Genomic DNA, 12,325 nt, shown 5'->3' on the forward strand with positions numbered 1-12,325 from the left:
AAGCTTCCACATCCTTCCTAAAATGAGGCGACCAGAACTGTACACAGTACTCCAAATGTGGCCTTACCAAAGTTTTGTACAGCTGCATCATCACCTCACGGCTCTTAAATTCAATCCCTCTGTTAATGAACGCGAGCACACCATAGGCCTTCTTCACAGCTCTATCCACTTGAGTGGCAACTTTCAAAGATGTATGAACATAGACCCCAAGATCTCTCTGCTCCTCCACATTGCCAAGAACTCTACCGTTAACCCTGTATTCCGCATTCATATTTGTCCTTCCAAAATGGACAACCTCACACTTTTCAGGGTTAAACTCCATCTGCCACTTCTCAGCCCAGCTCTGCATCCTATCTATGTTTCTTTGCAGCCGACAACAGCCCTCCTTACTATCCACAACTCCACCAATCTTCGTATCGTCTGCAAATTTACTGACCCACCCTTCAACTCCCTCATCCAAGTCATTAATGAAAATCACAAACAGCAGAGGACCCAGAACTGATCCCTGCGGTACGCCACTGGTAACTGGGATCCAGGCTGAATATTTGCCATCCACCACCACTCTCTGACTTCTATCGGTTAGCCAGTTCGTTATCCAACTGGCCAAATTTCCCACTATCCCATGCCTCCTTACTTTCTGCATAAGCCTACCATGGGGAACTTTATCAAATGCCTTACTAAAATCCATGTACACTACATCCACTACTTTACCTTCATCCACATGCTTGGTCACCTCCTCAAAGAATTCAATAAGATTTGTAAGGCAAGACCTACCCCTCACAAATCCGTGCTGACTATCCCTAACCAAGCAGTGTCTTTCCAGATGCTCAGAAATCCTATCCTTCAGTACCCTTTCCATTACTTTGCCTACCACCGAAGTAAGACTAACTGGCCTGTAATTCCCAGGGTTATCCCTAGTCCCTTTTTTGAACAGGGGCACGACATTCGCCACTCTCTAATCCCCTGGTACCACCCCTGTTGACAGTGAGGACGAAAAGATCATTGCCAACGGCTCTGCAATTTCATCTCTTGCTTCCCATAGAATCCTTGGATATATCCCGTCAGACCCGGGGGACTTGTCTATCCTCAAGTTTTTCAAAATGCCAACACATCTTCGTTCCTAACACGTATTTCCTCGAGCTTACCAATCTGTTTCACACTGTCCTCTCCAACAATATCGCCCCTCTCATTTGTAAATACAGAAGAAAAGTACTCGCTCAAGACCTCTCCTATCTCTTCAGACTCAATACACAATCTCCCGCTACTGTCCTTGATCGACCTATCCTCGCTCTAGTCATTCCCATATTTCTCACATATGTGTAAAAGGCCTTGGGGTTTTCCTTGATCCTACCCGCCAAAGATTGTTCATGCCCTCTCTTAGCTCTCCTAATCCCTTTCTTCAGTTCCCTCCTGGCTATCTTGTATCCCTCCAATGCCCTGTCTGAACCTTGTTTCCTCAGCCTTACATAAGTCACCTTTTTCCTCTTAACAAGACATTCAACCTCTCTTGTCAACCATGGTTCCCTCACTCGACCATCTCTTCCCTGCCTGACAGGGACATACATATCAAGGACACGTAGCACTTGTTCCTTGAACAAGTTCCACATTTCACTTGTGTCCTTCCCTGCCAGCCTATGTTCCCAACTTATGCACTTCAATTCTTGTCTGACAACATCGTATTTACCCTTCCCCCAATTGTAAACCTTGCCCTGTTGCACGTACCTATCCCTCTCCATTACTAAAGTGAAAGTCACAGAATTGTGGTCACTATCTCCAAAATGCTCCCCCACTAACAAATCTATCACTTGCCCTGGCTCATTACCCAGTACTAAATCCAATATTGCCCCTCCTCTGGTCGGACAATCTACATACTGTGTTAGAAAAGCTTCCTGGACACACTGCACAAACACCACTCCATCCAAACTATTTGATCTAAAGAGTTTCCACTCAATATTTGGGAAGTCACTTCCGGGTGCGGCGATGACCAGCTGAGTCGCACGTTTCGGCAGCTCCCTGTGAAACGGACTTTTGGGCTCTTGATAGGAGCCCCAACGGCAATTTTAACGGCTGAAAACACCGTGCGGTAAACCAGAAGGGTGTTCCCCCTGGACACGGATGGAAAAAGGAGAGGAAAGTGGCCAGATTGCAGCGGATCCTTTGGAGCAGCGGCAAGGAAGGCAAGCAGAAACCAAGATGGCGTCGGAAGGTGGCAGTTTCATATGGGGCCCTGAACAACAGGAGTTTTTGAAACGCTGCGTGGAGGAGATAAAAAAGGAAAAGAAGAAAGAGTTGTTGGCCCCGATATTACAGGTGATTGAAGGGCTGAAAGAGGAACAAAAGACCCAGGAGCAGGAGCTTCGGGTCGTGAAGGCGAAAGCAGCAGAGAATGAAAACGATATACAGGGCCTGGTGGTGAAGTCGGAGATACAGGAGGCACACCAGAAACGATCTGTGGAGAGGCTGGAGGCACTGGAAAATAACACAAGGAGGAACAACTTGAGGATTCTTGGCCTTCCTGAAGGTGTGGAGGGGGCGGACGTCGGGGCATATGTGAGCACGATGCTGCACTCGTTAATGGGAGTGGAGGCCCCGACGGGTCCGTTGGAGGTGGAGGGAGCATACCGAGTTATGGTGCGAGGATCGAGAGCAGGAGAAGCTCCCAGAGCCATAGTGGTGAGATTTCTCCGTTTTAAGGATAGAGAAATGGTCCTTAGATGGGCTAAGAAAACTCGGTGTAGTAAATGGGAGAACGTGGTGATCCGCGTCTATCAAGATTGGAGTGCGGAGGTGGCGAGAAGGAGGGCGAGCTTTAATCGGGCCAAAGCGGTACTTCACAAAAAAAAGATAAAGTTTGGAATGCTGCAACCGGCAAGACTGTGGGTCACATATCAAGGGAGGCACCACTACTTTGAGACGGCGGATGAAGCGTGGACTTTTATTGTAGAAGAAAAATTGGAATGATTGGACTACGAAAATGAACGTTTGGACAAAGTGGTGGGACGAGTGGGGGGGGGGGGGCGAAGAGGGATTGTATGATTAATCCTGCGGTATGGTAACTTTTCTTTCTCCCACAGGTGGTGATGGGGGGAGGTGGGGAGGAAGAGGAGATGGGGCGTTGGCCATGGGAGGCGGGGCCGAGGGAGAGGCGCGGGCTTGGTTCCCGCGCTATGATAATTATGGCGGGAATAGAGAAGCAGGAAGGAGGGGGCGCCGCACGGGGCGAGCCGTGATCACGGGGGGAAGCCGAGGTCAGCCAGAGTTTGCTGACTTCTGGGAGCAACATGGGGGGAGTAATTACGCTAGCGGGGGGGGGGGAATTACTGGGTTGCTGCTGCTGGGGAAAGGGGGGAGTGGGTACGGGAAAGGATGGGCGGGGGGGCACCGTCTGGGAGAAATACAGCTGCGTGGGAACTGGGTGAGAAGCTGGAAAAAGATGATGGCTAACCGGCAAGGGGGGGGGGGGGGGTGGGAAGCCCCCCAACTCGACTGATCACGTGGAACGTGAGGGGGCTTAACGGGCCGATAAAGAGGGCACGAGTACTCGCACACCTTAAGAAACTTAAAGCAGATGTGGTCATGTTACAGGATACGCACCTGAAACTGATAGATCAGGTTAGGTTGCGCAAAGGATGGGTAGGGCAGGTGTTCCATTCGGGGCTGGATGCGAAAAACAGGGGGGTGGCTATATTAGTGGGGAAGCGGGTAATGTTCGAGGCAAAGACTATAGTGGCGGATAACGGGGGCAGATACGTGATGGTGAGTGGCAAATTACAGGGAGAGATGGTGGTGTTGGTAAACGTGTATGCCCCGAATTGGGACGATGCCAATTTTATGAGGCGAATGCTAGGACGCATCCCAGACCTAGAGACCGGAAAGCTGATAATGGGGGGAGACTTTAACACGGTGTTGGAACCAAGGCTGGATAGGTCGAAGTCCAGGACTGGTAGGAGGCCGGCAGCAGCCAAGGTGCTTAAGGATTTTATGGAGCAGATGGGAGGGGTGGACCCGTGGAGATTCAGTAGACCTAGGAGTAAGGAGTTCTCGTTTTTCTCCTATGTCCATAAAGTCTATTCACGCATAGACTTTTTTGTGTTGGGTAGGGCATTGATCCCGAGGGTGAGGGGAACGGAATATACGGCTATAGCCATTTCGGATCATGCCCCACACTGGGTAGACTTGGAGATAGGGGAGGAAACAAGAGGGCGTCCACCCTGGAGAATGGACATGGGACTAATGGCGGATGAGGGGGTGTGCTTAAGGGTGAGGGGATGCATTGAAAAGTACTTGGAACTCAATGACAATGGGGAGGTTCAGGTGGGAGTGGTCTGGGAGGCGTTGAAGGCGGTGGTTAGGGGGGAGCTGATATCAATAAGGACACATAAAGGGAAGCAGGAGAGTAAGGAACGGGAGCGGTTGTTGCAAGAACTTTTGAGGGTGGACAGACAGTATGCGGAAGCACCGGAGGAGGGACTGTATAGGGAAAGGCAAAGGCTGCATGTGGAATTTGACTTGTTGACCACAGGCACTGCAGAGGCACAATGGAGGAAGGCGCAGGGTGTACAGTATGAATATGGAGAGAAGGCGAGCAGATTGCTGGCACACCAATTGAGGAAAAGGGGAGCAGCGAGGGAAATAGGGGGGGTGAGAGACGAAGATGGAGAGACGGAGCGGGGAGCGGAGAGAGTGAATGAAGTGTTTAAGACATTTTATAAAAAATTGTATGAAGCTCAACCCCCGGATGGGAGGGAGAGAATGATGGAGTTTTTGGATCGGCTGGAAATTCCCAAGGTGGAAGAGCAGGAAAGGATGGGATTGGGAGCACAGATCACGGTAGAAGAAGTGGTGAAAGGAATTAGGAACATGCAGACGGGAAAGGCCCCGGGACCGGACGGATTCCCAGTTGAATTTTACAGAAAATATTTGGACTTGCTCGCCCCGCTACTGACGAGGACCTTTAACGAGGCAAAGGAAAGGGGACAACTGCCCCCGACTATGTCAGAAGCAACGATATCGCTTCTTTTAAAGAAGGAAAAGGATCCGCTACAATGCGGGTCCTACAGACCAATCTCCCTCCTCAATGTAGATGCCAAGGTCTTGGCCAAGGTAATGGCAATGAGAATAGAGGAATGTGTCCCGGGGGTGGTTCATGAGGACCAAACTGGGTTTGTGAAGGGGAGACAGCTGAACACGAACATACGGAGGTTGTTAGGGGTAATGATGATGGCCCCACCAGAGGGTGAAACGGAGATAGTAGTGGCGATGGATGCCGAGAAAGCATTTGATAGAGTGGAGTGGGATTATCTGTGGGAGGTGTTGAGGAGATTTGGGTTCGGAGAGGGGTATGTTAGATGGGTGCAGCTGTTGTATAGGGCCCCAGTGGAGAGTGTGGTCACGAATGGACGGGGATCGGCATATTTTCGGCTCCATAGAGGGACAAGGCAGGGATGTCCTCTGTCCCCATTACTGTTTGCACTGGCGATTGAGCCCCTGGCGATAGCGCTGAGAGGTTCCAAGGGATGGAGGGGAATACTTAGGGGAGGAGAAGAACACCGGGTATCTTTATATGCGGATGATCTGCTACTATATGTGGCGGATCCAGCGGAGGGGATGCCAGAAATAATGCGGATACTTGGGGAGTTTGGGGATTTTTCAGGGTATAAATTGAACATGGGGAAGAGTGAGCTGTTTGTGGTGCATCCAGGGGAGCAGAGTAGAGAAATAGAAGACCTACCGTTGAGGAAGGTAACAAGAGACTTTCGTTACCTGGGGATCCAGATAGCTAAGAATTGGGGCACATTGCACAGGCTAAATTTGACACGGTTGGTGGAACAGATGGAGGAAGATTTCAAGAGATGGGATATGGTAGCATTGTCAATGGCAGGGAGGGTGCAGGCGGTTAAGATGGTGGTCCTCCCGAGATTCCTCTTTGTGTTTCAGTGTCTCCCGGTGGTGATCACGAAGGCTTTTTTCAAAAGGATAGAAAAGAGTATCATGGGTTTTGTTTGGGCCGGGAAGACTCCGAGAGTGAGGAAGGGATTCTTACAGCGTAGCAGGGATAGTGGGGGGCTGGCACTACCGAGCCTAAGTGAGTACTATTGGGCCGCTAATATTTCAATGGTGAGTAAGTGGATGGGAGAGGAGGAGGGAGCGGCGTGGAAGAGATTAGAGAGGGCGTCCTGTAGGGGGACCAGCCTGCAGGCTATGGTGACAGCCCCATTGCCGTTCTCACCAAGGAACTATACCACGAGTCCGGTGGTGGTAGCTACACTGAAGATTTGGGGACAGTGGAGACGACATAGGGGAAAGACCGGAGCACTGGGGGGGGTCCCCGATAAGAAACAACCATAGGTTTGCCCCGGGGGGAATGGATGGGGGATATGGAATGTGGCAAAGAGCAGGTATAACGCAATTGAAAGATCTATTTGTGGATGGGAAGTTTGCGAGTCTGGGAGCGCTGACCGAGAAATATGGGTTGCCCCAAGGGAATGCATTCAGGTACATGCAATTGAGGGCTTTTGCGAGGCAACAGGTGAGGGAATTCCCGCAGCTCCCGACACAAGAGGTGCAGGACAGAGTCATCTCAAAGAAATGGGTGGGGGACGGTAAGGTGTCGGATATATATAGGGAAATGAGAGACGAAGGGGAGACTATGATGGACGAACTAAAAGGGAAATGGGAAGAAGAGCTAGGGGAGGAGATTGAGGAGGGGATGTGGGCAGATGCCCTAAACAGGGTAAACGCGTCGTCCTCGTGCGCCAGGCTAAGCCTGATTCAGTTTAAGGTATTACACAGGGCACATATGACTGGAACACGGCTCAGTAAATTTTTTGGGGTGGAGGATAGGTGTGCGAGGTGCTCGAGAAGCCCAGCGAATCATACCCATATGTTTTGGTCATGCCCGGCACTACAGGGGTTTTGGATGGGGGTGACAAAGGTGCTTTCGAAAGTAGTAGGAGTCCGGGTCGAACCAAGCTGGGGGTTGGCTATATTTGGGGTTGCACAAGAGCCGGGAGTGCAGGAGGCGAAAGAGGCCGATGTTTTGGCCTTTGCGTCCCTAGTAGCCCGGCGCAGAATATTGCTAATGTGGAAAGAAGCCAAGCCCCCGGGGGTGGAGACCTGGATAAATGATATGGCGGGGTTCATAAAGTTAGAGCGGATTAAGTTCGTCCTAAGGGGGTCGGCTCAAGGGTTTACTAGGCGGTGGCAACCGTTCGTCGAATATCTTGCGGAAAGATAGATAGGGGAGAACAAAGAAGGCAGCAGCAGCGGCCCAGGACTTGGGGGGGGGGGGGGGGGAGAGGTGGCCTGAGACAAGGCAGTTGCCAATTAGGGCTAGTTTTTATTTTTTGTTATTTAATATTTATTTATTTGTTGTTTTTGTTTAAATTTAAAAAGGTCATTATTATCTGTATTGTTACAATGTTGTGTAAAGGATGCACAATGTACTGTGTTGGTTGACCAAAAATTTTCAATAAAATATTATTTAAAAAAAAAAATATTTGGGAAGTTAAAGTCGCCCATGACTACTACCCTATGACTTCTGCACCTTTCCAAAATCTGTTCCTCCACATCTCTGCTACTATTGGGGGGCCTATAGAAAACTCCTAACAAGGTGACTGCTCCTTTCCTATTTCTGACTTCAACCCATACTACCTCAGTAGGCTGATACTCCTCGAACTGCCTTTTTGCAGCTGTTATACTATCTCTAATTAATAATGCCACCCCCCCCCCCCCCCCCCCCCACCTCTTTTACCACCCTCCCTAATCTTATTGAAACATCTATAACCAGGGACCTCCAACAACCATTTCTGCCCCTCTTCTATCCAAGTTTCCGTGATGGCCACCACATCGTAGTCCCAAGTACCGATCCATGCCTTAAGTTCACCCACCTTATTCCTGATGCTTCTTGCGTTGAAGTATACACACTTCAACCCATCTCCGTGCCTGCAAGTACTCTCCTTTGTCAGTGTTCCCTTCCCCACTGCCTCATTACACGCTTTGGCGTCCTGAATAAGCTACCTTAGTTCCTGGACTACAAATCCGGTTCCAATTCCCCTGCCAAATTAGTTTAAACCCTCCCGAAGAGTACTAGAAAACCTCCCTCCCAGGATATTGGTGCCCCTCTGGTTCAGATGCAACCCGTCCTGCTTGTACAGGTCCCAATTATCCAAATACCTGAAGCCCTCCCTCCTACACCATTCCTGCAGCCACGTGTTCAACTGCACTCTCTCCCTATTCCTAGCCTCGCTATCACGTGGCACTGGCAACAAACCAGAGATGACAACTCTGTCTGTCCTGGCTTTTAACTTCCAGCCCAACTCCCTAAACTCGTTTATTACCTCCACACCCCTTTTCCTACCTATGTCGTTGGTACCAATGTGCACCACGACTTCTGGCTGCTCACCCTCCCCCTTAAGGATCCTGATGACACGATCCGAGACATCCCTGGCCCTGGCACCCGGGAGGCAACATACCTTCTGGGAGTCTCGCTCGCGACCACAGAATCTCCTATCTATTCCCCTAACCATTGAATCTCCTACAACTATTGCTTTTCTATTCTCCCCCCTTCCCTTATGAGCCCCAGATACAGATACACAAATCACTAAAATAAGTGATGCAGAATAATAAAGCCATTAAAAAAACATTGGCATTCATTTCAAGATGGATAGAATTAAAAAGCTGAAAAATGTTACGTTAAACTTGGCTAGACCACAAGTGGAATACAATGCACAGCTCTGGTTTGTATATTTTAGAAAGGCAAAAAAGATTGAGACGAGAGGTTATACCTTTTAGGGTTGAAAAAAAAGGTGGGGTTTTTTCTGGGAAAGAGAAGACTGAGGGGAGACCAGATGGAGGTGTTTAAGATTATGGAAGGCTTTTGATACATATGCAAACCCCTGCAGCCATAAATACAAGACAATCACTAGGATACCCAACAAGGAATTGAGACGACATATTTATTGAGAAAGTGGAACTATCAGAAGGAATAGTTCAGGCAACTGGCCAAGATGTATTTAAGGGGAAGCTACATAAACACAAGGGACAAACGATGTGTTGCTGAGATGAAGGTGGAAGGAGGCTTGCATGGAAAGAGCCACATGGACATGTTGGGCTAAATGCCTCGTTTCTGTGCTGTAAACAGAAACTAAATAAGATTATTTCACTTCTCCAATTCAGTCGCTAAATTTTAAACTGAAGTTATAACAAAATATACCTCGAAACAAACCTCTGCTCAAATCTTGGGTATACAAGTGTGTCTGTTCTGCATGGCGTGGGTGTTAGCTGCTTCTCATTGCCCCAATTTTGTTCTTTTATAAATTATATTAAAAATCACAATCTTAAGTTTGTTTTCTTTTTTGTTTTACATAATATCCTGATTGCCTCTTCAGTTTCTTGCATTTTTTTAAATTGTAAGTTTTACACTTTGTAACTTCTAGCTGGCTAGTCACTTCCAGACTAATGCCCATTTTGGACCCATGTGTGGTTTTGAATAAATATTGTGAACACTTTGTACATGCATACTCTCCAAAATGCATTGTGCAGTTAACATACCCAGTTGTCCTAAAAAGCTCATCTTACTAACAATTATTTCATAACTACAATTTTATAGTGAATCTTATAAATGTTGCTTTCTATAGATCAATTTATCAGAAAGGAAACCAACCATTAGACCATCTTCCTTCATTCTTCACAAGACAGTTGTTATTCATGACTTGAAGTCACAGCATGGTATTAGTAACAATTCTGTTTTAAAACAGCAACATTTTAGACTGGTCTGTTAGTAGCACTCATCTCAAGGTGGATAAAGTCCTACTCCAGTATAGAAAATAGTGACACACCACAACAATATTTCACTGTCAAAAGTGATATTCTTCAGATGGAACATTAATCCAAGATCCCATGTGCCTGCTCCAGTAAATGTTAAAGTTCCTAAAGGAGGAATTTCTCCTGCTTTACAAAGCCAGAAAAATATTAACTGGTCATTTATGATCCATCAATTATTTTTTAAATGTTTTTTTAATAGGATTTGATAAGGCACTATATAAATGCAAGTCTTACTTTTATCTTTCATAGCAACACATTTTTACTAATATGGCATCCCCATAATCCTAGAGGGGGACCTTACCTGAATTTTGGAGGAGATGGTTTCTATGCTACAATTGACCTATTTTTGCAAAGTTGGGTCCTTTACATCAAGAGGAGCAACCAGATCTTATTGTTTTTGAAGCTCTCCAGGATTGCCCTCCACCACATCAGTAGCTGAAATGGGAAGCACCAGGAACCTTTTCTGCAGTCGGGCCTGAAAGCAATAAAGGCAATGCAACACTGCTGTTGTGGCTAAACAGCCTCCCTCATGGTCTATTGAAGTAGCAGCTTGAACCTCCCCGCCCCAGTGAATGTTGTACAAAGGGAATTTGCACCCATCTCTTGCTAACAGCAGTAATTTGCAGAAACTATGATACTGAATAGACTTTATACTCAAACTTCAGCTGCAATCTCTGGTGAAAGACACAAGCTATTTGTGCATTTCGAGCAACAATAAAAGTCTTGTTCATGCAGCAACTTGCTTTGACTGTCATTGGAGAGAGCAACAGGAATATTCCACTGAATCGAACATTTGCCACAGTATACAATACAAAAAAAAAAAGAGCCCTGCCAGTGACTGAATGAAACCTGGAGAATCTGGCAGGACAAGAAACCAGCCTGTCACAAAGATTGCTGTAACTAGACTCTGCTAAATATAGCATGCAGCAATGTCTACATAGTCAATGCTTCCTTGCTCATTCCAGGATGTTTACTGAGCAATGTTGCATACACTTCCCCTCATCATCATGCAATCAGAAAGTCCTTGGTGAATGGGTAAAAAAAAAAACAAATTGGATTCAAGGTAACAGCCTCACTCCAAAAGGAACAATTTCACATAGTCACAACATACATTTTATAGCCTCAAAAATATAAAGTGCAGAACTGTGGATCTGAATTATTTGTGGGGGGGGAGGGACAACGATGCCAGGCTGGCAACATCACCACCACACTGATATTGTTATGGCTACTGAGGGGCAGCCTAGCTCCAAGGCCATAGTAAGAACAGGACCAATGCTTGTACAGATTCTGATATGCTAATCTCAAAGCTCACCAGGCCACTCGCTGCAGGGAATAGACCAGCTAGTCCTTAAATCTCACTCAGCAATTTCCAGTTATGTCTGCACAGGAAGTAACATGGGAATCACCTTCCTGGTGCAGATGAGACTGCAAAAATTACTTTATTCAAAAGGAACGAGCGTCACATCTTGTTAATGTACAGCTTCAAAAAATACCTAAAGGATAGTTTGTTGCATATATACAGTGAATAATTCTCACAAACAGCTCTACTTCAGTGAGTAAAGACAGTAAATAAAAAATGGAAGTATCCAAAAGAAATTGCGTTCTGGCATAAATTGTCATTGAGCAGCAAACATTGAGCCTGGTCTTTGCAGTGCTATGTTGTAAGCAGAACTACAGCCAGTTAAAAAGCAGCTGATTTCTGGACAATATCATTTTGTTGCCTTTCGTTTCCCCTTATCTTTTTTTCCTTTCGGCTGTGATATTTTTTCTTCCATTCTGCTCTTTGCTTTCGGCTTCTTTGGCTAAAAGGAAATACAATTTATAAAGAATCTTAACCAATGAAAATATTACACTGCGGAGATAAAACAACCGTAACAAATCATGGTATGAGACAGAATATTCAACCACCCAAACCTAGTCCTTCCTGAGGAAAATTGTACGTATCACTTCCCATTTCCAAAAAGATAACAGAAAAGCTGAAAGACCTTTGCCTATTCCTGTATTTTCACGATTCAACCTTGGTTCTTTATCCTCGCGAAAATACTGCCCCCACAGACATTTTCAATCCCAAGAAAATTCTAAACCTTTTTCAACTCAACAAAAGTTCCTGAAAGATATCATAAACCCACCTTCCACCCAGATCTGCCCAGACTAATTACTCCAAACATAAGTAGGTCTGTTCCTGATCCTTTCTGACTAACATAGTGAGTGAACTGTTCTTAGGCCATACTCAGGATATCACATGGCTTCTTCCCATGTTTTAATTGCTTTTATATTTCATGGGCCCTGCAGCAGTGGAGCAGCTTCCAAAATGCACAGCTGGATTCTACTTAAAGTTACTAGAATTTTCTATGACCAGGAATGTCAGGATGAGAAACTATAATTCTAAAAGACTCAATATATTGCTACTATTATCACTGAAGACTTTGATTTAAAAAGTGTCACTGAGAGTGAGGAGAAAGACAAATATTTCTTGAAGCGAGTTGCTAGAGTTTGGATT

The 12,325-nt window shown here is 46.5% G+C and overlaps 1 protein-coding gene across 6 annotated transcripts in view; it reads right to left on the reverse strand.

The window, feature by feature from the left end:
- Window positions 1–11,232: 11,232 nt before the first annotated feature.
- The window catches only part of rfc1 (replication factor C (activator 1) 1), a 96,566-nt gene continuing 95,473 nt past the window's right edge, over window positions 11,233–12,325 (reverse strand). For all 6 annotated transcript variants that reach the window (XM_072496587.1, XM_072496585.1, XM_072496584.1 and 3 more), the window contains one exon: window positions 11,233–11,627. In XM_072496587.1, coding sequence (XP_072352688.1) covers window positions 11,535–11,627 — 93 coding nt within the window. In that variant the 3' untranslated portion in view covers window positions 11,233–11,534. The remainder of the gene's footprint in view (window positions 11,628–12,325) is intronic.

Source organism: Scyliorhinus torazame, chromosome 3, assembly GCF_047496885.1.
Source record: "Scyliorhinus torazame isolate Kashiwa2021f chromosome 3, sScyTor2.1, whole genome shotgun sequence".
Classification (NCBI taxonomy): Eukaryota; Metazoa; Chordata; class Chondrichthyes; order Carcharhiniformes; family Scyliorhinidae; genus Scyliorhinus; species Scyliorhinus torazame.